This window comes from Haliaeetus albicilla, chromosome 2 (assembly GCF_947461875.1).
Source record: "Haliaeetus albicilla chromosome 2, bHalAlb1.1, whole genome shotgun sequence".
Classification (NCBI taxonomy): Eukaryota; Metazoa; Chordata; class Aves; order Accipitriformes; family Accipitridae; genus Haliaeetus; species Haliaeetus albicilla.
In genome coordinates this window covers 42,055,723-42,083,636 of record NC_091484.1, presented here as the reverse complement: position 1 = coordinate 42,083,636, position 27,914 = coordinate 42,055,723, and the positions used below count along the sequence as shown (strand labels likewise).

The window sequence follows — 27,914 nt, the reverse complement described above, 5'->3', positions numbered from 1 at the left end:
TGCTGCCCTTAAGAATTATTTTAGCTATTGAGGAATGGTTCTGTCCGCTCTTTCCTGGGCTGACAGATTCATAACCGTGACAAATCTAACGTAATCATCGGGAGTTTTGTTTTATGACTATCTCCTGGATGATTGTTCTCTACCTAGGCTGCAGTGTTTCCACACCATCAGTCTGTCTCAAGCTAATGAAGCACTTTATGGCCACTTGTAGATCAGCTTTCACTGTTCAATTTACTGTGCTCTTTCTAATTAATTTGGAAGACTAAAGCACCAACTGGTACTCGTTGGTTTTTCATTGTTTTGCCCACTATCATTTCCTTTTCTGAAGTCACAAGTATAGATAATCAGATATTTGCATTATCTCAATGCTTCTCCTACTGGAAAAATACATTAAGTGAACAAGCAAATTCAGAAATTCTCTTGCAGTAGTGCAGAAGTGTGACAGAAGAATTTAATACACAACATTATGGTGTTATGGTAAACTATATGTGGAGCAACAGATGTATAGGAAAAAAAAAAGAGTAATACATTACCATTATGATGTGAGAGGAGAAAAAATTAGTCAGCTCTTGCATGAATAAATTTCACTGGTTTCATGAATAGCTTCATATAATTTAAAATAATCCTTCTGTATAATGAACTCACAAGCTAATTACTCTTGGATTGCCACAGCACAGTGTAACTCTGACAGTCTGGGAGCATTTTGAATTTTGCCAAAGTTGTTAAGTGGATACAGTTGAAACTGGAATTGAATGGGTTTCCCGATCAATATATCTGCAAATTGTTGTAGGGTATTATTCAAGGCAGTAACTGTGATCATTGCTAGATTTATCCTTTTTTAAAACAATAGAGATAAAGCAGCAGATGGTAGTTAATGATTAACATTCCTAGTAAACAAACTTTTGCAGGGATATATTTAAAGTGGTTGTGTGTATATAAATAGACAAGGAGCATGAGCTATGCAACTATAATTGAATTACATTAGCATAACTTAAGTAGAGGTTTAGTAAATACCAAACAAGTTAATTAACTCGCACAGTATTAGGAGGTTAATGACATACCCCCTGTAAATGGCTCTTCAAAGTGTTTGGCAACATGGCAGTTTAGAGCCAAACTAGTACCCGGTACCCCACCCTTTGTGGCCGGCGTATGGTGACTGACTTACCTCCTACCGCTCAAGCTTGGCCTCTGCTGGGATTTCTGGAGGTGGAAGCAACAGCCTTTCTTGCAGAGAGCTGGAAACCTGCCTGTGGCGTGGGACCGGACACTGGCCGTGCCCTCCAGCTGCACCCGTCTGCCTCCCAGCCTGGAGAGCCCTTTGCTCGCTGGGCTCTTTACGCGGCAGGGGCTGGGTTAGCTCAGACTCTACGAGCTTACACTTTTAAACAGAGAAGCTCTGCTCCCTCTGCCAAAAACTTGCCCAGCAGCACTGTATAACTCTTGCACTAACAGAAGATGGCAACTCTTTTTGAGCCCCTTCAATCGATAAGGGCAGTAATTGTCTGTTTCCAATTGCAGGTTTTGCAGTCTTTCCTTTTTCTGACTTTTTATTATTATTTTTGCTGATGCAGTTTCTGGAAAATAGGCCAATTACATATTCTAGTGGGTTTGGGAAGTGTAATTGAATCTCCTTGTTGGAACTGTCGGGTCTGTGTGTCAGAGTCCAGCCTGAGCTGTGCATCTTTTTAGCTAAGGCGTGTGTTATTCACTGATGCTCATTCGAAAATCTTAATAGTGGGGTTAGAAGCCTGATTGAAAACCAGTAGTGATTTGTCGGTTTATTATGCCAAGTAAAGTAAATAATGTAGTTACCAGTCTAGTTGATTATTTTAAAAATACTGGTGAGTCAGGAAACTATATGCAAATTGGTAAGAAATTAATTCCTGCTATATTTGAATAATTTGGAAAAAGCACATTGGATCCACAAGTGGTTGAAATTTATATTCTTCTCTCACATAGGAAACTGTGCTGTAAATGAGCTAGCATCTCTCTTGGGAAAGAAACGTGAAATTTGCTGACAAGCTGAGGTCTCTTAGCAGAAAAATGCATGCTGACAGTTTGACCCAGTGGCCAATTGACTGATTTCTTTCCTCCTTTTTACTTCTATTTTAGATGCTGAAGAATACCAGCCTCCAATATGGAAATCATACTGTAAGTATACAAGAAATTTGAATAATCTTAGTACGTTACCAAGGTGTCACTGTTAGGTCTTTTCCCTTTTTTGTTTAGAAAAAAGACCTAAGTGTACTAGGTACTAGGTGCTTGTAGAAATTACTGTATGGGACAGCAGCGAAACCTGAACTTTCTTGGTTCTCCATGGAGCAAGTGCAGCAGGGTTACAAGTGCCAGACTTTCTGGGTTGCCTTAGAAGTGTGCAAATCCTGGGTTTCATGGTTTCTCTGCTGAGATTTTCAGGAAGGATTCCAGAGGTAGAGGTTAATGCTTCATGTGTTTACTAAAGGTCAGGCTTGAGTATACTTGTCTTTTTATATGGGTCACCAAATCACTTTAAGATAATAATATTTTTGATCCTTAGCAATAGAAGCTGATTTTTGAAGTGGTGGTTTAGAAGTTGGAGACACCATTATCAGTTCTTTGAACCTTCCTGTCTGCCTTTAGAAAAATCATTTACATAGAGTGCAGTGCAGAAGTGCATATTTTATGCTCTTTTTGCTTTGTTCCAAATGTATTTGCTAATAAAGTAGCACAGATCTGAGACAAAATATTGGCTTTTAAAACCCTTAGTAAAGATGGCCTTTAAATTTGATCTTTTTATTTTAAACCCTTACTGGAACTTTAATGAAACTGCAGCTTTGGATGCAGAGGTTTGGGGGTTTTTTGCTGTTTTCAGATACAGAACTATCCTAAGCAAAAGTCATCTCTTTTATTGTGGCAACTTCAAATTCAGTACAGTGCCATTACCCAAATGGAACTACAAAAAGACAAGCATCACAGTAGTTACATGCATGTACATGTATAATTTTAAAGACTGGAATAAACTCGTTGACTTCACTTATATGCACATTAAACTACCTTGCTGACTTCAAAGACATCACCTCTATGTTACCTGAGAATGACATTCTGCCTGAGAATGGACTGGGATTTTTTTCAACCAAAATTTGAGTATGCCATTAAACTACAAAAAATGCTTCTCAGAACACTGTTTTCTAGAGACTTATCTTTGTTGTTGTTGTTGTTGCAGTATTTTCAATGTATAAGAAAAACCTCCTTAAAAGTCAGCAAGAGTGTATTGATATGAATTGGACCATTCCAGCACACTTTGCTGTGTACTTGGAAATAAGCAGACACTTGAGTGGGTTTTTTTAGAAGAGGAACCTGGCTTACTCGAAATCAATGGAAAAGCTCCCATTGACTCTGGCGAGACCAGGATTTGAAATGACAGATGTTTCCTTTTTTGCAGGAAGTTTTCATTAAAAAGTCAGGGAGTAAGCACATGCCTTTACTTACCTTCTCTTAGTTGCCCCACTGGTGCAGCAGACAAATCACTGCATGCAGTGAAAAAGTTTGGTTATGTTTGTGTGATAGCTTACACATAATTCAAGGAAACTTTTTTTAAAAGTAAAAAAACCCAGAATGAACTAATAGAATATGAATATATAATTTCCTATTCAGATATATGTAGGATGCCAATATTGTGGTAATGACAAAGTCAGGGCCTCAGCATCTGAAACCCATGCATGAATGACCATGGAAAAAGTTACACAGCTCCAAAATGCAGAAAACAGTTTAAGGTTACAGAGATTTACTGCTGACACTGCTTAGCCATGGACATACGTTTTTCATAGCAATGTTAGGTAGTATATGCTTCTTTACTCTTCTAGAAAAATCCCAGTCTGCTAAATTAATTATAGAGGTTAAGTCCAAAGATAGCTTTAGTCTATGATGCAATTTACTGTCCTGTCTCATCACAGTTTTAACTTAGCGTATGTATTTCACTCTTAGCAGTTTGTGTTTGCTGCCTATTTAACAAATATTTTCAGTGTATTTTAGCTAGTAAATTTTAAAGTTTGCTAACATACTATTAAGATACTTTGCATGCAGTTTTGATTTCTTTTCTAAGTCCTGGATAAATTGAGGTGCCCTGTGTTGCATTTCACTGATATCATGATCAAGGCTTCAGTCCTTGTAGCTTCTCAACAGAGGCAGATTTTCCTGTTTATGCAGGCAAATTATTCAAATAAACAGTATTGCACATATCCATGGGCAAATGCCAATCAAAGTGTAACAGCTTTCAGAATCCAAGCCTTACTCTTTGGCATAATGTACAAGCTTGTTTCAGCTCTGTTTGGAAAAGATGGATACTTCTAATGCAGAGGATCCTCACTTATCAAAAATTGGTAGAAGGTACATAGGTTTCACAGATTACAAGGTTTTTCAGACTTCTTCTGATAGCCCTAGGACACAGAGAATAAAAGAAATGGCAGGAATAATTTTGTATTACCAGCAAGGGAATTGAGGAAAAAATCCGGAAAGTTACTAGCAGCCAGCAGTCTCCAGGCAGTGGATTTGATTGCATTTATACCCAAGTAACAGATCAACAAATAAATATCCTGTAACAGATTTCTTTTTGTAGTCTGCTGTGTGTTAGGAATGTTATACAAAGTGGCATTTTGCCTTTTTACCATCACTGAGGTAGGAAAGAAAGGAAGATAAGAATCACAGACATGTGGGTTGGCAGGGTCTTCTGGGGTGAGCTGATCCGGCTTCCCACTCGAAGCACGACTATTGTCAGCTCTAGAGCAGAGCAGCCATGGCTTTATCTAGCCGAGTCCTGAAAACCTTCAGGGATGGAGCCTCTGCCACCTTTGTGGGTAAGCTGCTCCACTGCTGCACTGCCCTCTTAGAGCAGAACCAGTGATGGTACCTGCTTCATGTGACGAGTGACTGCTGAAACAGCATAGTCATTTTTGACTTCCAGCTACGGCACATACGTGCTTGAGTTTTGAAGAGATGTGAAACCACTCTTTTTCTCCTTTTACCACTCTTGAGATTGGCATGTGCTAAGCAAGTCTAATGTCAATGCCACTTCTATGTTTATTTGCATTATTTAAGATCAGTACACTGGTGTGAAGCAATGTGGCAAGGCGCAGAGCATCAGCTGATGCCATGCTTCAGCTCCTCACAAAGTTTCCCTGCCTTCTGCCCTTCATCAAATAATAAGCACAGTGTCTGAGACTCACTTTTGTTAGAAATTAAGGCTTTATTTCAGCCAGGCACTTAAGTTCCTAATTAAGCATGTGAGAAATCCCGCAGAAATAGGACAGCTCATATTGTTCAAACTCAGCACGTGGATAAATGCCTGACTGAGATGAGGCTGAGGAGGTAAAACTAAGGAACTCTATGAAACGTTCTCAGAGAGAAGGCAGTATGTTTCTTTGCTGCTTTATAAAAGCAATGATAGGAATTTTTCCCCTCCGCTGGAGCATCAATGAACACTAGTAGGAGGTGAGTTAACAGAGAAAGCTTAAGTTCCTGACACACTGCAGGATGAAAAAAGTATGAAGAAACTGGTGATAGTCCTTCTTCCCTGGCAGAAAAGGAGTAAGTGTTGATTTTTGCATGCCATCCCTTTGTTTCTTAGACAGATCAGATTTTGGAATTAGGCAGTTCTTTCTAAAATATATTGTAGAATTTCCCTCTTTCATCCCCTGAGAGAAGACTTGTCCTTTAGCAGGAACAAAAGAGAGATGGATATTCTAACTAGTTACTTTACATCTCAAAGAAATGTTCCCCTAGAAATTCAATAATAAATTGAAGTTTTGTTAACTTTATAAGTTCCCAGGTGATTCTGATACCATGAATGCTGGCAAACTATCTGAATTATGAAGCTGATGAACTGATGATGATTAAAAGCTACTGCATTTTTCTATTGCAGTGCTGCATTTTGGTCTAATATTTAGTGTGTATTATTACTGTGCATTTCATTTGCATCTGATGCTGAACAAAAAGCTACTCCCAGTCTGATGCTGTTCTCTAAGCAGTAATAATACATTTTCTTTTTGCATGCAGTTGACTTGTTATAAGGTTAATTTTCACAGGGCTAAAATAATAATGCATCATTATGTTCAAGTGTCATCTTTTTTATGATCACAGGGGGTTTGTCTTTAACCTGCCTGTCAGTTCTAAATGCTGGAATAGACTGGGTCAGATGTCGATCACTGCCAATAAGTGTGTTTTTCTATTATTTCAGTTAACCATATCCTTATACATTGGATTCTGTTTTAAGATTTTCAGAGGTGGGGTGGGGAAAATGAGGCAGAAAGGCAAGGCTTGTTTGTCATTCAAGCAAGTCAGTGACGGGCATGTGCTTTCTGAACTTCTGACCATCTCCTGGACTCTGCTGGGGTCTCAGCAGCAATGTCAGCCATTGTGTAAGTGCCCAGCACTTTGGAAAAAGTATATAATGAAATCGGGCAGAGCTGCAGGATGTTCAGCACTTCTGAAAATGAGGTCACTTAATGAGGTGTCTACGCTCATTGGAACTTAGCTGTAGGGCTCATTTTTCTCAAGTCACCTTAGCCATAATACTGCACTTGTATTCATAGCCTGTTAGCAGGCTTTCATATAGCAATCATTTGAAGCAGAAACAGGAGAGAACCTTTCTAGAGAAGAACACAGCTTTTGGTAGGGTCACGCTTGCTTTGCTCCTTAATACCTTAGTCTGTGAGATACTGCCTTTTCCTAGTTTTTCACTTAACTGCACTTTCACTGTTGTTTTACCTCCTCCACCCTTGCCTTGCGGTGTGTCTTTTCTGGGTATCCTTGCCAGCTGTGTGCGTGTCTGTCTCTTCTCTGTTGGTTGTCTCCCATTGAACTGCTTGGCGACCCTTACCACGATGCCACTGGTGGTTCTCAGTCCTTTCTTTCTGTTCCCAATCTGTCTTCTCTCCCTCCATCTAATGCTTCTGCATCTCTCTTCAGTAGTTCCACTGGATTGTCTTTCTGTCAGTTTAATGTATTTCAGTTTAAAGCTAATATGGCCAAATCTGAATTCTTTATCTTTCCCAGGAAACGATTTCCCATTCATGATGTTTTCTGTGATTACTGCCATTCACAATCTGAATCATGCTTGTTACTTGGGGCCATTTTCTCATCCTGCACATTTAAGGCAGCATATAATCTATTATTATTATTATTATTGTTGTTGTTGTTGTTGTTGTTGTTGTTATTTTAATTCTTATTTTTATTTGTATAGTAATACTCTTACTACATTTTCCTTTCATGTCTTTCTAAATCAGATATCTTTCTCAGTTCAGATTATTGTGCAGATTAATTACCCTTGCCTCTCTGAGAATGACAGCAACCTTTTCCAGTCTATTCAAAATACAGTTGTTAAAATGATTTGTCTTCCTTGCATTCATCATGAATCCCTGCACTGATTCATCCCACTGCATCCTATCAGCATCCAGTTTTTTGTGTTTTCTTTCAAGTCATTCATATATCTGCCCTCTCCTGTTAGTCATTCCTTCCTTTGTTTTGTGAAATGCTGACTCTTCTCCCCACCCTTGCTTCTTTAGTGCTATCAGCCTCAGAGATCCTTTTGGTCATTTTAGAGAGCTCTTTGCTTTTCTCATTTCTTATAAATGTAGCACATCACAAGATAGGCTTCCTGAGTGTTCTTCAGACCAACTTGTTTTGCACCGCAGCTATCAAGGTTATCTTAGAAACAGCCCCACTAGCTTAATTTGCTATGTCAGTTAATATTTAACAGGTTTAATTATTGAAAAATAGGATTTTTATGAAGTATAATTTTCAATTAAAATTGAAATGGATAAGTTGGGGAAATAGATCTTTTACTTTAAATGGGATGCAATCATATTCTTGCAATATTTTGAATCCTTAGAGTTCCTTCTCTCTACTGGAAATGTATGGGGAAAGAAAAAAGTTACTATTTTCCTCTTGGATATGTTTAGTATTAAGCAGTAGTAACTTGCTGAATCAGTGGTTATGCTGATTTCAGACATTCAGAAATGGACACTAAAATCATGATACCGCGCTCCAGAATAATCAGAGTTTCAAAAAACAATCCGTGATTTTGAAGCAAAATTTTCATGCTTTGCTTGGCAATTCTTTTGGATACACAACTCATTTGATCACAAAAGAGTAAAAGGAAGGCTTTGAATCTCAGTCACACACTTGCAAGAGGTAAGAAAGACCACAGGTTATCATGAATCTTGTGCAAAAGTAGTGGGACATCTGGCAGTGCTGACTGATGCAGGTAAAATCCGAAGCCTTGGTACAAATTCAGAGCTGGATCACATCTGTATGCGTTAAAACTGATAGGGAATATAAGAAATCATAAACTCTCTTTCTGTGCCCCTACAAGGAACCAGGGATGAAGGTGGGGTTGGGAAAAGGAGAGGTTATGGTTTTTTCCACTTTGACATTAGCAGAGAACAGAAGCCCCCAAAGCTTTCACATCCCCTGAGTGACAAACTTGGGTGCAAGCTGAGGACTCCCCCACTTCTCAGATTTCATTGCTCCTAGCCCCATTTAAAGAGAAGGTGCAGAACATGGGAGAAGGTGCCGAAGAATAACACCATTTCAATTCACTTTCTGCAACAGGGCTTCTGTGTTTATCAGACCTACAGGTATTTATATTCCTCTCATAATTTACCACCTTTCGGGGCATAATTCTGAGCTTCACAAGCATTATGAAGAGCCCTGTCGTAGAAACTCGGTCTTTGAAAAAAATTCATAGACACGACATGATCTTTCCAAATACAAGGTCAGCATACAGAAGGCCTTTCTCGAGGGAGGCAATCCAAACCTCTGGGATTTTTACTGGAGTTACGGAGAGACAGTCTGTCTGCGCTGGAATTGATTACTGTCATTGCATGTCAGCTTCTTCTCACGACTCTGGAGTGGAAAGGAAGGAGACGATCTCATTAAATACATGCAGTGAAGAGGCTGGGGGCCAGGGTTCAGCGACTATCCCTAGCCTCAGGTCTCTCTCCTCCAGCCCTCGAAGACTGGCAAAATTGATCCAGGGCCATTTGAATAGGGTGTAATTGCTCTGAAAGGAATGTTTGCTTGCTCGTCAGTAAATGCCAGCAAATCTTGAAATAAGTTATGAGATTGTGGTGAACCCTTTCAAACAAGCTGAACTTTTTCTTGGCCTATCCAAAAAACCACTGGTGTTACTGGTAAGCAATCTGTTCTTGAGTTGTTGCAGCATGGTATATGCAAAAGAGAGATTTTATCCTGAAATACACCTAATAAATCTTTCTAGCTAGTCTTCCCTGGTATGGAAATGTAATAACAAGTACAAAAGGAGATAATACTTCTAAAAGTTAAACCAATGATCACTTTAGTTTGCAGGTCACCAACCGATTTTCATATAAATGACTTAGATACACTGAAATACCTTCATTTGCTGTCCTTTTCTTTACATTTGCATTTTCCTCTGCAGCCTCTGGCTAAAAAGACTCATCTGAATAAAAGTTTGTGTATGTTGCCATCTTTTAATGATCTGTACATTTTTGTGTTTGACAGTGTATCAATTGCAACAAGAGGCACCACGTCCCAAGAGAATCATCTGTCCTCGGGAGGTCAGTTCTTCTTTTGCTCTACCTTGTTAAATCTGAATTGTCAGCAGCATATGATTACCAAAAAAATCTTTTGTATAGTCTGTGGGTAGTATTTGCTTTAATTTTTCTAAGCCATTATTTTAGATAATCATTTTTCTTAAGGTTGATTTATTAAAGCAGATTAATATTTGCCATTTAGGCATGGAGGCCTCATTCTACCACTAGGAGCCCCCTCATTAGACAAATGCTCATTAATCATCGCTTAGTGTGCTTTTCTATATACTACCTAAGGTTTTGTGTTTCCTTGTCAAAGTGCAGTTGTATTTTCTTCCTGCATCTGCATATTAACATCTGTGTGGTATGTTTCAACACGATACATGTAGCTCCAGTTAGTTGAATGCATTCTGCCAAGGATTATGTTCAAGTTAAAATACTGAAGCGATAGCTGAAGAGCTTAGTTCTGTCACAGAAACTTTCAAGATTATAGGATATTTAGAAATCCATAGGGCTGCAGGTTTGGCTGAGTCATCTTGTCTCCCTGTTTTCTTTTTCTGTATTTCTCCGTTTCTACTTAGTTAAATATGTCAGTTCCTCAACCTGCATGGCACAATAGTAATGGAAAACATATGTAGATGTCTCTGCTCAATCAGTAAAACTGTGATAGCTTTATCTTCTATAACGGCAGGGACAAATTTTGTGCAGATAGACATGTAATACTAGTAATAGAAATACTAAACGCACGAAGTGATTGCACGAGGTATAAAAGATGATGTGAAAGAAGACAGAAACTGTGGTTCATCAGCATGATATATAGCTCTACTCTCAAACATCACCCTGAGCTCTAACCTGCTTCCCACACTGCGTACCCATTGAAGTAGAGCCCTAGCACAGCATCTGTCAAGTATTAAGATAGTCTCAAAACAGTTTTGCATGGGGCAGGAGGTTTTCTACTAAGGCACAGGTAGTTGCCCAGGGTCATGAAGAAGATCCATTGCAAAGCCAGGAATTGAATCCAGTTTTCCTGAGTTCAGCCAGCACCTTAACTAAAAGACCATTGCATTTTTCTCTCAAGTGCCATCTACCAGTTGTTTCAGGGCAGGGAGAGCAGGGTCTTGGCCTCAGACTGAAAGTCTTCAAGTCCTGTCAGTTCAGGATGATCCCAAGACATATACACAGGATGCCAAGAAGGGCAAGCAAAACACCAGAGTGGGCGAACCCTTGTGTCATCCTTTCTCACTGTCAAAGACAAGGCTTGGGGAGGAGCACGCTGTAGCCCTGGGGGACTTCAGTGCACGTGTGCTGAAGCGTTTTAACAAGACTTTCCTCTCCAAAATTCTCATGCAAAACAAATGACAGGTAGGTCTCTGTGGCTGGTATTCTCTGAAGGAGAGGACATTAAGGTTTTTACTAAATGAATATCATATATCAGGTATTAAACTAATATTGGTATAGTTGAAAATAGTTAAGGTAAACCGTTTATTTACTTCCAATGCAGCCTTGGAGGAATTTCTCACTTTGCGTGAGATAATAGTTTATCTGAGGTGTTTTGGGGTTTTCTTGATTCTAGTTTGACTTCAGTGTAATCTGATGATTGTATGGGCTTGCCTCACTGAAGATGGTGTCTTATTAATCCTAAATTTCTGTCAGTTACATAGAAAGATCTTAACATCTAATTTTGTGTTATGTATGTCAAAATACATGAATTGGCAATACGATAGTTAAGTAGTATGCAACGTGATGTTCATCCAACATCTGGAGAGCAGGTGTCAGCAGGATGTGTGACTGACAGGGAAAGATTTATCTCTCTGTGTGCATATCATAGGAACTGGACTTCGTTGAGGGTGTTCTCTTGTATAATTTAGGATTGAAACTGCTTCAGACAAATGTAAAAATTGCAAGCAATTTTAAATCCTTCATGCTTACTGGAAGATGTCTTTCATTCATAATTGCCAAATTCTGCACTGTTCACAAGGAAATTGAAGCATCTGCTGCAAACAAAATCTCTAACACCAACAGATAAACTTGTGAAGGGCTGGAGGTTTTTTTTTCTCTCACCACTTGGCGTTTTTATCATTCCTCCATCTTTTCCATTGCCATCTTCCACATTCCCTGCATTCATTTGCTCTTCCATTACCCCTCTGTTACTCCATAGTCACAGGGGTTTAGCCTCAGATCTCTGCAGTTCTACCATCTGATTTGTGTGGATTTCTTGATTAACTATACTGTGGAGACAGAAATCACCTGATACGCAAACCACCATACTAAAAGCTGAGACTGTAAATAAAACATGAACATTTATATCTTTGTGTCTTTGAGCTTTGCTATCATGATTTTCCTTTTCTTTTTTTTTTTGCCTGCATAAATATCTTGTCAGCGAAAGCAGGTCATTCCTGCAATGGGAATCATATTGAATGAACTGTTAGGGCTTCAGGTATCTAACGGCTTTTAATTAATCACCACTGGCAGTGGGACTAGTGTGAATACCCTACCTTCCCAATAACATTGGATTTCTGCCAATATCCTCATTTGTAACCATATTCCTTCCAGCAATGTTTTAATGATTTATCTTTTAAATAGAAAAAGGTTCATTTAAAAGCACCATTCAGGTAGAGGAGCAGCTTTTAAATATTGTGCAAGTGTGATGATAGGCACCAAAGAATCAGATTTGTGTTGTGAGGAAGTAAGTCATATTATAAAGTGTCTTTTAGGTTTATTCTACAGAAGTGCTATGAAAAATGACATTCTCAGAAAATAATTCAAGCATTCAACTTCCTGGTTTTATTTGAAAGTAACATTTTAAATAATTCTTAATTTTAAGAAATATTTCAGGAGTAGACTACTCAAAATATCTTTTAAAGAAATGGGGGCTTCAACAAATTAAGAGAATTAAGGAAGGATGGTGACATTATTTGGGAATATTTTTGGTTAAACAATAAGCTTGTTATAAACTTCCTTTGAAGGGGGAGTGAGTCTTACCCGTGAGTTTTTGGATTACTTGTGTAGAGATACTCATACCTGTGAATGCTATTCCATTTCTGTTCCAAGAAAGCCTTAACTACTGACAGCAATTTTTCAGGCTGGTGAGTTTGTCTGCATTAGATCTTGCATATTCCTAACAGTGCCTTGGCCAAGCCAGTATCAGCAACAGTGAGAAACTCATCTAAATTTCCCTAGTGTAGACAAAGCCTTAGAGCCCTAACTTATATTATTATGTAGAAAAATGGCAGTTAATTGCCTTCCTCGTCATTCTGAATTCCAAATAGGTTGTGTCAGAAGCAGTAGAAATTATTGTCTCTGCCTTTAAAGCATCAAAATTATGGTTTCTTGATTAAAAGGAAATATGATTACAAAAGGGAGACTTTTCCCTGAAAAAAAAAAATGCCTTTTTGTTTAAGTGATTGTAAGAGACTAAAATAATGATGGCATATTCAGACTGTACCGCTGAGAGTCTTTCATTCTAACCATCCGGAGGGTCAGGAACTGTTTTGACCCTCTGGGTATCCATTACCCAGACTTATCAAAACAAGTGTATAGATAGTGGCATTTCATAGAGCATAACTGTTAAAATGGTCACTAGCAGGTTTGTAATGATATTGCCATCTTGTACATTACTAGCAGAGAATATGCAGGATCATTGCACATCTCCAAAACTGAACCACTGCAAATTATTCTTTACTTGGTTATCCTCAAAGTTTCTTCTGAAGCATGGGATTCAAGCTAAGAACAATGCAATTAGCAGAGTATCATTTAAACAACAGCAATATTGAAAAGTGCTTTAAAAATGCTGATTACTTTTGTCAGTCCTTCTTTCAGGGACAAAAATGTTTTATATGTAAGAAGAAGCTTGTGATTAGGTAAGCTTGAGCAAGGTTGTTAAAATTTAAGCCTTAGTAAGATGTTTGCGAAGTATATCTGACTGGATAATAAGTATTTGATCATTGCCATAAGACTACCATGAATTCCCTTATTCTGCTCACTTAGTGACCTTTACAAGCTGAATATTTCCTCCTTCTCTCTGCCCTCATCTTTCTAAGAACAATGTCTATACTGTGGTAAAGTACTAGAGAGCTGTAATAGGCATTGAAATTGGCCATAAAATTGGTGGTAAATAATGGGAGTAAATGGAAATTTTCATGGCACTTGTTCAAATCACTCTACTGCAAAAAGTCAGACACTACCATGAGAAGGTGTCAGTCCTGAGAGCTTATCTAAGATGATTCAGAATATTATATTATCTTTTCCTTAGAAGGAAACCTCAGAACACACACAGTGACACACCAAGAGACCCCATTAGCCAGCAATTAAGTGCAAATGAGCAGAATTGTTCTGAAACCTATTTTCATTAACAAAAACGTTTGTACATATAAGACTTAATGGAGCCTATATCTTCAAATTCTTATAATATTGCTGCTGCTTTAATAGTGTTTTTATAATCCTGCCTTTATCACAGAAACAAAAAGAAACGAGGAGGACACAGCAGTAGTCTGTGGCTTGCAAATGAAGCTGAAGAGCAATTTTGAATAGACATTGACAAAAGGGGGAAAGTTCTTCAGCTGAAATCCTAGCAAAACTAGAAAGCCTGGCTGCACTGGAGGGGGCTGAAAACAGTCGAAGGCCAGGAAGGGTCTTTGGTTAAATTGGTGCAGAGGACCTGTGGAATGTTGAAACGTATTGTATCCAGCATCCCTCTAAACTGGCCACATGCAGGTTTTCCTATTAGGTTTAAAAGGTGGGTTTACACCCAATGTCATTTTTCTGTAGTATCTCCATAGTGAATTTTGTCCCACAGAATGCCTGTGATTTGCAACAGTGGATGAAAGAAAGGAGGGAGGCTGGAATACTGCTTGCCCAAAATTCACTTGTATTCATCACATTAGAGAATGTTGCCAATGGTTTTTTTTCCAGGGCACCTTAAGGACTGACGGGAAATCTCACCTCTCATAGAGTCCACGAAGTCTCACCCCGCTGCAGTAGTAGGGTGATGGAGCATGCAGACAAAGGCACATCATCCTGATTTTAACACTCCATTGACTAATGAATGGAGGAGAAAGCTTTCTAATTATTCTGCAGACACGATAGTAAATATTTCATTTAAGTAGTTACAGCTAAACAAAACTAGAAGAGGTTTGTCTGTTCCACTTGAATTTCATCAAGTTTGATTTACTAATGTTCTAGGTTAGGATTTGCAAATTAGACTGGTGTTCATTGTCATCAGAGGAAAACGGTATGAACCAGTTGGTGCGTTTATTGATCACTGTGAAATGGAAAAGTTAAAGCCATCTTTTTGGAAGACAAGATGGCAACTTCTGACTAATGAGCACAAACTGTATGTAGGTGTCTTTATGGACTGATGAACTTGTTAATTATCCCTCTGGCTTTGCTTGAAAGCTTCTTTGGGAAGTTTCACCCTCCTCTACATTTTCCCTTGGAAGTGGGTGATGTGTGTGTCTGTGTTTGTGATTTTGCTGTTCTAATTTTTTATTTCCTTTTATCCTTGTTATTTATCAGTCTTTTCATCTAGTTCTTTTTATTGTGACATGATGTCAAATGTAAGCAGTTTTCAAGCCAAAATAAATAAAGCCTGTTTCATATCTCAACCTAGATAAAGTTTATCAATAAGCTTATGTGTAGGTAAAAAAGCTCTGTGCTTGTATAGATTTACATATCTGTTCCAATTTAGGCCAGTATCCCTTGTGTCTGGTTAAATAATATGTAGAAGGGGGTCTCGCTCTCTGCTCTCTGACTGGTACTTTGTGAGGTGCCTGGTGTCTTCTTTCAAGATTCAGGATGAGAAACAGATAATATTGAGCAGTTGATGAATTTGTATTTCCTAATATGAATAGTTACAGAAACTTTACACATCTGTGTATCTTGCTTCCTATACTTTCTATACATGTATGTATATAGCTACATACACAGAATGACCAAATCATCCAGTTACACATGTCTTTTTGGAACACCGAAGATAAGTAGGCATGAACATGGTGGAGTTTGTATGGTTTTCAAACAAGGACCCCTGAATTTCAGGGTTCAGAATGAAAATTCAGAAGGTTTGCAATGTAGGTTTCTATTTATCTTTGTTTCCAAAATATTTGCATATCTGTTTGAAATACCATCACAACTAACTAAAATGTACTGACACGTTTTAACTGCACTGTACAAATTAGTAAGAGAGTGTGTGTGTGAGAGAGATGTTTTTATGATTATTATATCCATAAATAGTCATCAAAATGTTCAGCTTTGTTGAAATGAAAGCATCTGTAAGATACCCTATTGTTCATCATTTGGGAAATAAATATTCTCCTACGTAGTGTTCTGCAGAGGAGCTAATAGGATCTCCACCTTTTCCAGACTCAGGAAAATAGCTAGCACTATCTAAGCTCCCTTATTCCTATTCAGACTTTGCAGATAGCCTGACTTAAGAGAAACATCTGCGGTTCCTAAGTACAGAGCAGAAGTATTCATAAAATCAACAACAGGAGATAAACTGAATTAATATTATTATTCCTCCTTGGATTTTTGCTTTCATCCTTCCCCTGTTCCCACGCAGAGATGTTCTCCCAGTGTAATGAAATGGCAGTGCATCTCACACCCCACGATGCTACGCAGGGGCTTGTCTAAGGTCCCTTCCTCCTCAATTTTCCACCTACCCCATCCACTCTCAGTTCTGATGGGCTGTTTCCTGATTTTCCTTCCATACCTCCAGCCTATACTGGAGTTTATAACCAGTCTCCAGCAGATTGGTTATAAATGTTCGTTTGGCACTTCACAAGCGCATTCATTAGGCACCTTGCTGAAGGGCTACATGTTTACATCAAATAACAGCAGTGAGTTGGTTAGGAAGCATGGCTTTTGGTGATGCATTGGAGTAGGTGACATAACACCAATAGGTTTGTGCAGATGTACTGTGGACTGTTGTGGCATGTGTCATAGGAATGTTTTAGTGCTTCTCACTGGTTACAGAATTGCAAGCAGCATTTAGAGCATTGATGTAGCTTACTGCATTTATCTGCTGCTGTTGGGGATATTTTTTCTCCCATTTAAATGACTCAACACATCATTCGTGAAAAAAGGGAGGACAGTTTACATGCTATATTCAAATTTTTCATCTTGCATTCAAGGTAACATTGATACTCCCTCTTACATTTAATGATGCCCTTACTGTATGAATGGAAGCTGCATAAAAAAAACAGATGACTCCTGGTTTTGCTGTTGGAAGTTGTTAGAACCTGACCCTGTCTCCCCTGACTATTTAGCAGCAGCCTTCTTGATTAAGGTTTATTTAAATTTATCTTAGCTCATGTTCAGGAGCACATTATTTTCTTTACTAGGTCAGAAAATACTTGTTTTTTCTTTTCTTGTTCAATCTTTCTCTTTTCTGCTAGAGCTAAGTATAAACAGAAGTATATTCTGGTTTAGTAGCAATAGCAGATGTCCGTGTTGGGGGAGATTTTTGTTACCTTCTGGAGTTTATAGCGTTTTGTCTGGTATATTGATTATTGGCTGCTGGACAGTTTGCTCAAGGTCATAGGTAGGAAACAAACCCAAGTTAACAATACCCTCATAAAGGATGCCTTAAAGCACCTCTTTTGAAAGTTTGGTACAAACAAGTAAGCAAACAAGCAAACCCAATTATTTTAAAAGTCTTTGTCTTTAAAAATGGTAGAAATAACCTTGATTGAGTGGAAATCAGCCTGCAATAAGTGCCACAGTAACAGTCAGAGCTGCTGAGCTTCCTGTGTTTCTTTGTGATGCATTATCCTTCTGCAAGAGGGTCATTATGCATCTTACCTTCTCTGCAGGTTACAGCGCGTCATCAGAGCAGAGAAGTTGTGCAGCTTTGAGCAGCAGTTAATAAAAGCATTCTTTGTGTTCTTCACTTTTGTCTTCCATTTTATATTCTTCCTAGTAGTGAAGAACTCCACTCCTACCTTCTCCCCAGTGCTGTAAATTTTACCACAGAATATTTTGTTAGAAGATACCAAACACAATTTGGCACTTTGCTATACTGATAGATTTAAACTGAGTTTTGTTATTTAGGTAAGCAGTGGCCAGTTTATCACTTGAAGGTTTGGCTTTCTCCTCTAGAACAGTTCGTTCAGTCCGCTGCCTTCTCCCTGCTGCCTTCTCTCCTGAGTGCCTCACAGAGGTGGGCAGAGACGTGGTATTATTGCAGCTTTATATGTGATTTATGCAACCTATTCAGTCTGCTCCCTGCTAATCCCTATCTCCTGGGAGCAGTCCAGGCAGAGATGAGGAATAGGCTGGATCATGGTATCTCGGGGCCAGAAGAAACTCAAGAGGTTGTCATCCCTGCATCAAGAAGAGCTGTTTGCATATCCTCTTCTTAAAGCCTTTCAAGGTTGAAGATTTCGTGATCGCCTCTGCTTACTTAGTTAGTGTTCAGGTTTTTTTAACACTTTCCTAAGATCTAAGCTCTGTCTTCTTTTTTGCAATTGAAGCCTATTACTTCTTGTCATGTCTAGTAAGAGCAGAGAACAAACTCTTTTATTTCCTCTTGAAAGTGACCTTTTTCCTGCCTGTCTGCTATAGCCCCTCTCTGTCTTCTTTTCTTTAGGCCAGTCTCTTTTCATGTCTTTCACAGTTGCTAAATCCCTGCTCACTCCAGTTATTTGCTGCAGTCTTTCTTGAGATGTGATGCCCAAACCCACACTCAGTATTCCAGCTAGAGGCTTTCTGAGTGGACGTTGCAAGGAGAGGATTACTCTAAGGTGTCTTCTTGGCTGCACTCTTGTTTTTATACCCCAGTATGACATTCTGGTTTTGGCAGTTTTTGCAACAGACAGCATCAGTGATTCATGTTCGTTTTATGATCTGTAATGATGCCAGGATCCTTCTCTGCAGACACCTGTCTGGTCGTTGCCCCTCTAGTATTTTGAGTGATTTTGACATCTTGCTCCCAGCTACTTTCTTGGATGCACCATAGTCTGTTGGCATCGCGTGGCTGAATGTGCATCCGTCACACGGCCATAACGCTGGTATCCCCGTGGCTCTGTGACTGCATGACAAAAGGAGATGCAGGCTTCCAAAACTATTCATGTCAGCTTTCTAGAGAGCCTCAGCAACGTGGGCAGCGCAGGTGGAATATGATCTGGGAGCTTGTGCATTGCTAGTTTCTTTCTGAGCAATGTTTTTGCTCCTCCCTCCTCCCACACAGCCAAAGTACATGAACAAACTCATGAAGTTATGTGTGCTGGATAGGCTTGTCATAGGAAGCCTGTCCCATCAGTCATGCTGAATGCCGTTGACTGAAAATCTTAGGGGAGAAGACCATCTTTTCATTATGTATGTACATAGTGAGTGTCTCTAATTGGCCTGTCCTTGGCCAGGGAGTACAGATGTTACATTGCTACTACTCCTACTAAGAAAATTAACAACAGGCTTTATGATATGATACTTTCTGTGAAACCAAGAGTTGCTTCTCTTTGAAAACACTGGTGCCAGGGAGCCTGATAAGGTAATAATGAGAAAGTGGTAAAAAGGTAGTAAAAAAGGTAGATAAATATTTCCCTTCAAAAAGAATGTTCTCCCAATTTAAATTGCTTAAGAGTCATTGATGTGAAATAATTTGTCCTATTGGAAGGAAAGTTAGATGCCCTAATTGGTCTAAGTAGAAATTTCTTTAAGAAAAATTCGGAGGCAAAAAAATTATATTATAGAAGTAATGAAATACAACATAGTTTTTTACTTCATTTCATTTAATGGGGGCTTACAATCTTCCTTAATCCTTTTTGGTTGTTGATTGTAAGGCTAAAGTTTGCAGTTGGCTTATGACAATTCTTCCAAAAGCTGAACAATTTGGACAATAAACTCCTTTTCTATATAGTCTGGTTTTACTGGACTTGTCTTGAAAGCTTCTCTTCCAGCTCTTCTATTTCTCTTTATGTCAAACTGAACCAAAAAATGTATTTATATCTAGTCAACTAGAATTACTGAAAAATAATTAGGATTGTTCCAAACAGAAAATATATCAGATTAAACTTCCTTTGGGAAAATGCCTCACTGCCTGCTCTGAGTGAACACACCGATGTTATTAACTCTTGGATCTTGTTTCTCTGCTCTTTCAGTGTACTGGAGAGAAGAAGAGAGCCAGGTGCAGCTACTCACCTTATTGTTTCCCTTCTCTTTTTGTATTCTCTTCATGGATGTATTAAGGCAGTGGTTGAAATAGGTAGATATACAATGTTATGCCATGCTGGCTTTTCTGAATTACGGACAGATTGCTGTCCTAGAGGGATTTCTAAATTTTCATTCCAACATTTCTAGATTTCAGCTTTGGCCACTGGATAAGGAAATATGTCTTGTGCAATGAAGCTGAAGAGAAATTAAATTTTTCTGAAATTAGGGTTATCTTATTTCTATGGTAGTACTTACGCAGAAAGAATTCTTCAGGGTATCTTCAAATCTTTAGTGCAGTGTGGCTTGGATGTCAATGCTTGCAATGAAAATCTATCACATTAGGGGATGCTCACCTCCTGCCTGCATGATTCCCAGTAGTTTTGTGATGAGTTATCTTGCAGAGTGGTGTAGGATTTTAATACAATAATCAGTACATTAGCAGGAGTATGTCATGCCAGGGCTAAACCATCCTGGCCAACAGAGGAACCACAAATCCCAGGGCATTAAAATTCAGTAAATTTCAAAATTGTGTAAACCTAATACATTGAATTAGCTTAGATAGCTGGTGTATTTTTTGAAGAAGACTTATTTCCTTCTCAGTTTTGACTTCAAACCCTGCTACAACTAGCTCCACACCTTGAAGAATATGCTGCAACATTGTAAAAAAAACTTGTAAACCTAGACTAAGTGTACAAGTCAGAGGGGTTTTTTTTGGGGGGGGGGGAGGCAATCAGGTTTGGCAGGCTGGGAGTCAAGGCTGGAGTATGCAGAGTCTCTCAAACTTGAGCTTCCAAAGGCCTTTGGAGAGTGCCAGGAGCGCTGTGCTGTGTTTCATTTCTCTTTGAGCATTCTTCAAGATTAGATGTCATTGAATGTTGCTGGCTTTGTAAGAGTACTGGATCAGTAGTGATTTAGGCTGTTTCACCATACATCTTATTTCCTGATCACCCTGACTTTAGTTTTTTAAACAATTTTGACATTCACTGCTGATTCATAATTTATACAACTATGAATTTCAGTAGTAATTTTCAGCATTTTCCCCATGGTTTCTGGAACAATGGCCAGAAATGCCTGCTCTGCAACAGCATTTTTGGTTTGAGATTGGCAATAATACCTTTTTCTAAGCCAGAAAATTACCATCTCACATTTGAATTGAAAGCTGCCACTTACTTTTAGTGGAGAGAGAGAACCCATTTAATTTATCCTCTGTATGGGAGTAGTAAAAGCAAGCTGTGGGCCTCTCTAATGCAAAATATATTTTCACTAGTGAAGACCTATTATTTGCCTTACGTAATTTTCCTCAGTTTCGTACTTTGTTTTTGTCTATTAGCATAAGAGTCCTAAATGATTCAAACCCTCTGATTCTGCCCTTGCTCAATTTCTAGGGAGATGGGCCAGAGTGATGGATAAAACCAACTAGTCACCTGGGAAGGGTGGCCCTTGTTTCAACAAGGAAATTGTGAGGACTATACGGGAAGTGATGAAAGTGTTCTTCATAGCCATTATCTATAAAAAAAACCTCAGTGTTTGTGTCCTCCAGAATAAGGCTGGTTATTCTGGGCTCCTACTACCGGGAAACCTGCAGATTTTCTGTTCCTTCCACCACTAAGAATTCTCTTAGGTGGATGTACCTGACTTTGTGTGTGCAAGCCCATTTATAGCAGGAGAGGGAAATCTGATCCCAGCTGAATTTCAGTCACCTTTGCCTTCTGGGATATATAGAATTTCCCTTGAAGTTTGTACAGAGTCTGCAGTCGGTGCAAAACAGACCTGCTGGCTCCTTTGATACTTTTAAGCCTCTGCTCCATCAATTGTGCAGGCTTTTGGTTTATTCCCAAGTTCAGTCCAACATTCTGGTTTTGATCTGGAGACCCTGATGTTATTTTGATCTTTTATCTTGCTGTAACTTTGTTTCCTTGTGTTTGTTCCTAATGGTGAAGTTGGTTAGGAGCAAAATTATTATTTCAGGCTAAAGGTTATGGTAAGGACAGGAGAGGATTTTTAGATTCTGGGGCACCTGGATGGTCTGGCAGATCTGGAGCTTCATTTCAGGAAATATTACAGTATCTTTCTTGCCTAAAGGCAAGTGCTGAAGTGGTGGCTATTATTTGGCTTTTAGCACATGGGTGCTAAAGATGTTGGAGTGAAGGTTTCTGTTCTATGGAAGAGGAGGAATATAGGATTTGATGGGCTTTGTGTGGATTCTCAGAAGAGCAAATCTTTTACCTCGTGAACAGCAGGAAAAATGGAAATCTCAGTGTCCAGGGCATTTCAGTCAGTTGCTAGTTAAATGATAAAAATTTCACAGATAAATTTGTATTTTTGTATAAATGGTGGTGTGAGAAGGATACAAAATGTGCCTCCATTTGCTCAAGGATTTATTTCGAGATTGCTTTTATACTTTGTGTATATAGTTATTGTTATATATTTTTTATATATATATTTATATTTGTGGGGGAACTTGTGCTTACAGGTAATTTTAAGGGTGAGTGCTAGTACTGTTAATTCTTTCATCTTTCTGAGGTAGACTGAAAGTGTCAGGGTTTATTGTGTGTATACATACAATCAAGGCAAATCTAGGTGAAAGTCATGCTTTACTTTCTGTGATGTGAAAGTTTTATTTGGCTTTCTGTGGGAATGAAAGTTTATCTGTTTGTTCCTTGTTACCATTTTCAGTGTACTGAGTGGCCTTTGTTTCCATGAAGGAGAAGATTGCATGTGGTGGTCTTACCTAACCAAACTTCTGATACCCATTTTTTAATTAAGTTCCCAGCTGAATATATGCTTTGAGGGGTCATTAAGGTGTATTAGGATGACAGGAAGGCAGCACAGTTCCAAGATAATAAAGTCATGTAGCGCTGCTAAAGATGAACATACAAACAACCTCCTTACTGAGGTAATATGGCTTTTTCTTGATTTTTTTTTTTACTTATAAAAATATGAAGTTAAAAAAAAATGGAATTCATACACTTTCTTCTCTCAGTTGTCATATATGCACATAGAAACACAGCACCTGCACTTGGCAGTTCCTCTGATTTTGCTCTCTCTTCACTTCAGCGTTTGCTTTTTGCTCTTATTCCTGCCCCTCAGAGCTCAAAAATGTTTGTATCAAGGTATTATTCCTAGGCAGGAGTTTCAAGGGCATGATACTGCTATTGTGCATGCCGTGCTAGAGACGAAATGCCGAGCTGGGAAAGGAGCGCAGTAAGGACTTGATTGAACTCCCATAGGTCTTCCATTGAAGATTCTCATTATCTTGTACAGACTTCTGTTCATCTTGTGCTGTACTGTAGCCTTAGTGACTGCAGGGCAGAAAGTCAGCTGCTCCGGTTTAGTGCATGGCGTGTAGAGTATTGAATAAAAAATGCGACATCTATGCATGTGCTACTCAGAAATAAAAAACCTTCATCAATTTCAAGTTTTTATACGTGAAATGATGAAGTATAATCAAAACAAAAACAAGGGTGCTTGTTTCCAGTCAGATAAAACGGTGAAAATTCATTGGTTTTATACTAAAGGATGAAACAGTATTGAAACCACAGTTTTTCTACGTGTGTGTCGGTCGATATGTGTGAAGCAGTACTTCCATTGATATGGGCAGCTTTACTCAGGTATGCACTCACTCAGATACTGGTTTTTTAATAATGGGGAGACTTTATGCATATCTTGGATTAAGTCCTGTCATGCCTGTGCATGAAAACGCTGGCTGATGCTGCAGCCTGGTACGATGACACTATTGGTAAGCGCCATAGCTGGAGAGAGAGCATCTCCTTATAAAGACACGTAAATGAATACATATATATATGAATACGTCTGAAAACAAAAACCCCTGAAAATTAATTTGTAATAGTCAGGTATGTAATAATCGAGGAAGCCTGGGCGCACGGGAAGGCAAGGAGCCCGCTCGGCGCCAGCCCCGCTGCGAAAGCTGGGGAAGCCGTGCCCTCTGCCGGCACCGCCCGCCCCTGCTGCCGAGGCCGCCCGGCGGAGGCGAAGGCTGGGCAAAGATGAGATCGGGGGCCGCGGAGCTCGCCTTTGGGGAACTTGTCGAAAGGCTGGGGCCTGAGAAACGACTCGAAGTGTCAGCCGTGACCAGCGCTTCTGGGTAAGAAGAGCGTGACATTCCTAAAACTTGGGTCAAAGCTCTTCAAAATAATGGGGAGTCCTTCCAGCAACTTTCGGTGTACTTCGGGTCAGGCCCACAAGTTCTGGAGACTTCAGGGAATTTAAGACTAGGTCTAAATCCAGAAACCCTTTTTTCCCCCAAGCGTATTAAACTTTTTACCTTCAGTCAGCTGCCGTATATAGGCAAAACTTGCCTTTTTAAGAAGCTAAAGGGTGTATAACAAAAACAGTCTCACTTCATATTATAAATACTAGACTGGCAAAACTGCAGTAAACTATTCTTTATCCGTTTGATCAGATTTTATACAATTATGTGTAGTTCTATTTTTCCACCAGTGATACATGTTATTCTTCCCAGAAACACATCAATAAAACCACCTCCTCTGTTTTTCTTTTTCTGTTCTTCTCTATAGCCATCTTCCAGTCACAGTTTTGAATCTGCAGAATTTCCTCACTTAGATGGGTGCAGTAGTCCTCATTAATAATCAAGCATAATTCATTTTTAGGGATTTTATTTAAAATTGAGTATGTTGTTAATATTTTTTTCCTTTCTTTCAAAATTTAGGTGGAGAACAGACCAAAGTATTATGGAAGAGAGTAAGTATTTTCCTCTTTTAAGTATCTGTTGGGTGTATCCAAAAGTTGTTGTTCTAGAACTAAAAAAAAAAAAGACACAGTGGAGGTCTAATAAAATATTTTATTTTAGCTTTCACTTCAACTGGGAGCTAAAAATATTGAAAGCCTAATAAATTAGCTATGCTGCAGTCCAGTAGTGCTGTTCACAATCCATGGACTGTGCTGCTATGTGAGCCTGCATGTTTATTTTGCTTTTCTCAGGACGGTTTGGGAAAAAGATGTTGTCTGGAGTATTTCTTCCTTTTATTTTGGTTGTCACTTAAACCTCACAGTGGTCCTGCAATGGCCTGACGAGGAGAGAAGCACCTTGCCTCTCTCACTGCCTTTTTATGTATATTCCTATACTTTCACCACCCTACGTGGTTGTGGAAGCATGTCTGTATACTACTGCATGTGTAAATGCTGTTCTCCCTGCTAAAGTTACGAGGACTGAAATACCCAAAGAAGAGGTATATTTTTGTTGTGACAAAAATAACAGACCATTAGAGTGTAATTCCTTTGTGCTCAAATAGCTTGAAAGGGGCTGGATCCTGCATTGCCATTGAGATTTGGGCAGGTGAAGTTGAAGAGCATAGCCGCTGCAGCAACCACCCAGATCTGGCATTTGGCCTTTACTAGAGTAATCTGCTGAGTCCCTAGCCCTTATCGCTAGCTAGATTACTTAGATCCCATGTTCTATTTTTTTCTTCCATCCCAGACACATCATCTGTGTTTAATGATCCTTTTCTACCACCAAAAACCTCAAAGAGCCAGGAGCTTTGCCCCTAATTACTGAAGTTTCATTTTTTAAATACTATCTTTGACAACAGGGAATTCAGATTTAGCCACTAGAGTACAACGGAGCTGAAGACAGTACCTACCTGAGTAACCCATCATGCTTCCTACAGCAGGACTTGTAAAACCATTACTGCAATCTCTCACCCAGGAACCCGCCTGACTCTTGACATACTCTGGGTTTGTGGAGCAGCAGGGCTGGCAGGAACTGTAAGAAGTCACCTCAGTGAACCTGCCCAGGCAAGATCACATTAGTTATCATTCAGAAAGAAGATTTCAGAACCACTGGGACAGTCCTATAAAATCAATTGGCTCAGTGCTTGGTAGTGCTTGGAAAGAGAATCAGGAATTTCTAGGGAAAGAAACAGAAAAAAACATAATTATACTACTATATGAATCTATGATGTGGCTGCATTTAAAATAGTGCACGTAGTTCTGGTCCCTCTCTACCCCTTCCTCCTCCCTCCCTTTTAGAAAGGTTATAGAAGAAATGGAAGGTACAGCAAAGTGCAGCAGTGGTGGAGCAAAGGGATGTGGCTTCTACCACAGAAGGAAAATGAACAGGTCATCCTCAGTAGGTGTCCAAGAGAGGGACACGCACAGTGTCCCTCTCAAGCTCATTGCCACGGGATGCTGCGGAGGCCAAAAGCATAAAGATGTTAAAGGGTTTACAAGTAAGATTCTCAGATTCATGAAGGGTAAAGTCACAGCAGACAGACACAATTTCTGGCTAAACCAGTGGTGGATGGACAGAGATGTGAAGTGAAAGAAATATGTCACTGCTTCCTGTACTCTCTCCGTAAGCATTTCTTTTGGGCTGCTGTCAGAGACAGGCATCTGAGTCCAGGGCATCTTGTACCGTGTACAAGCTGGTTTTATGCGCTTATAAAAACGTACCAAAAATATCCATGAGAAAGCTTGCATTACCCAGTGCTTACCACCCATGGTTAAAGAAATTTCACAGGTGCCCCAAGTATCCTGTCCCAGTGATTTCTTAAATTGATCACCAGGAGAGCTTTTTTCCTAATATCTAACCTGAAGCCTGCTACATTTTATAATGAGCTTCTGGTGGTGAATAGTTTATGCTCATTATTTTTAACTAGAGTTATGAATTACCATGAGTTTACTGGTAAAGACATGCTTAAATTATGTCATCGAAGGGATGCTCATTTCAATTTGGATGTGGCAGTAAATAAGTGTGTCCCCCACCAGTACAGACAGAAGTATGAATCAATTTACATCATTTTTAATAGAAAGTCATTCTGGAAAGATCACCTAAACCTAGTATTTCCAACAAGTATTAGTTGTGAAAAGACAACATAAAGAGAATGGAACAACAGTTGCATTTACATCCAATGTGTTTTTCTTCTCTTTCGCTACCGAGCCAGAGGCAGTGTTAGAAATGTGCCACTTCATATGTATTGTCAGAAAAGAGAAAATGCTGAAGGCCAGTACATTTTAGTGCCTTTCTTTCAGACAGCAGCAAAAATAGAAACTTTAAAAACCTCTGAGGAGGTCCTCGGAGACTTATCAGCTGGCAAAATGTGTGTAGGAGTTAAGACTCAAACTGCTGTAAAGTCTGCATTTGTACTTATGGAAAGATCACCACTAAATATTGATTATCGTATGGTTAATTGTGCATCCTAGGGCCTCCTTCTTTCTTAAAATAGCAATGACAAAAGAATCAGAGAAACGTTGCTTTTTTTCCAACACTGAATGAGGAGCTCATTGAAATGAAGAAAACAGTATTTTTCTCAAGTCTACTCTGTATCTTCTTCTACTTTAATATAAGCAGAATAGGATTTTGAATAATTGTTGCCATTTTTTGTCTCAGTTTCCCTTACAAATATGAGGAAGCAATGTTAATATAAAAATAAAGCAAACTGCTTATACGAATGACCTCTCATTTTAATTTTAAATCATCTCCATTTAAAAAAAAATAATGCCTTTGTGCCTAGTTTACAATTCTGTTGTAAGGCCTCTAGAAAGGAAACAAGGAAGAGGGGCATAGACTGGTAGAGGAGAAAAGTTGTGAAAAGATGGGGCACTTCTTACAGAAAATAATCTTTGGGTGCAGCTGGGTGTTATACTGACTGAAACTGCATATACAGTGTAATTTTTGTTTTGCCTCTATGCTGGACTTGCCCAGGCTGGATGACTGTCCTGCCACTTTTAGATGCTTGGATGCTGTCCTGATGGCTTAGACCACAATGCTCTGCAGTGCAGAAGTTTTCAAATGGTTTCTGGGGTGGAGGAGGAGGTGTTTCTGGTCAGATTGTTCTGTAAGTCACTGAAATGTCTTCCCTTAGGTTTCACGGGATCATTTCTCGGGAGCAAGCAGATGAAATACTTGCTGGTGTAGAAGGAGCATATATTCTTAGAGAAAGCCAGCGGCAACCGGGCTGCTATACTCTTGCTCTCAGGTAAATGCTGTTTTAATACAAGCTTATAGTTCAAATGTAAATGTGTTTAATGGAGGAGATTATATCAGTCCCTTTTGAGTGAAGTCTGTGTCCATTGTTACTTAATCCACTTCATGGTGTCAGACTGATTTTACACCCTCTTGTCAGCAGTTTGACAATCACAGTACTGCAATATTCTATCAGTCCTTTAGCACTTGGGTAGGGAAGTCCCTTTTCAGACACAGACCGTGCCCATTTTCAAAATTTTTGCCACCTAGAGTTTAGT

The 27,914-nt window shown here is 39.1% G+C and overlaps 1 protein-coding gene across 2 annotated transcripts in view; it reads left to right on the top strand.

The window, feature by feature from the left end:
* Positions 1-27,914, top strand: part of CHN2 (chimerin 2) — a 174,821-nt gene that overhangs the window by 73,114 nt on the left and 73,793 nt on the right. The window contains exons 2-5 of one of the 2 annotated variants that reach the window (XM_069772520.1): positions 2,113-2,151; positions 9,517-9,572; positions 24,382-24,413; positions 27,536-27,649. In XM_069772520.1, the coding sequence (XP_069628621.1) occupies positions 2,113-2,151; positions 9,517-9,572; positions 24,382-24,413; positions 27,536-27,649 (241 nt within the window). Of the gene's footprint in view, positions 1-2,112; positions 2,152-5,408; positions 5,563-9,516; positions 9,573-24,381; positions 24,414-27,535; positions 27,650-27,914 lie in introns of those variants that run through there. The other variant, XM_069772528.1, reaches the window with a different exon arrangement.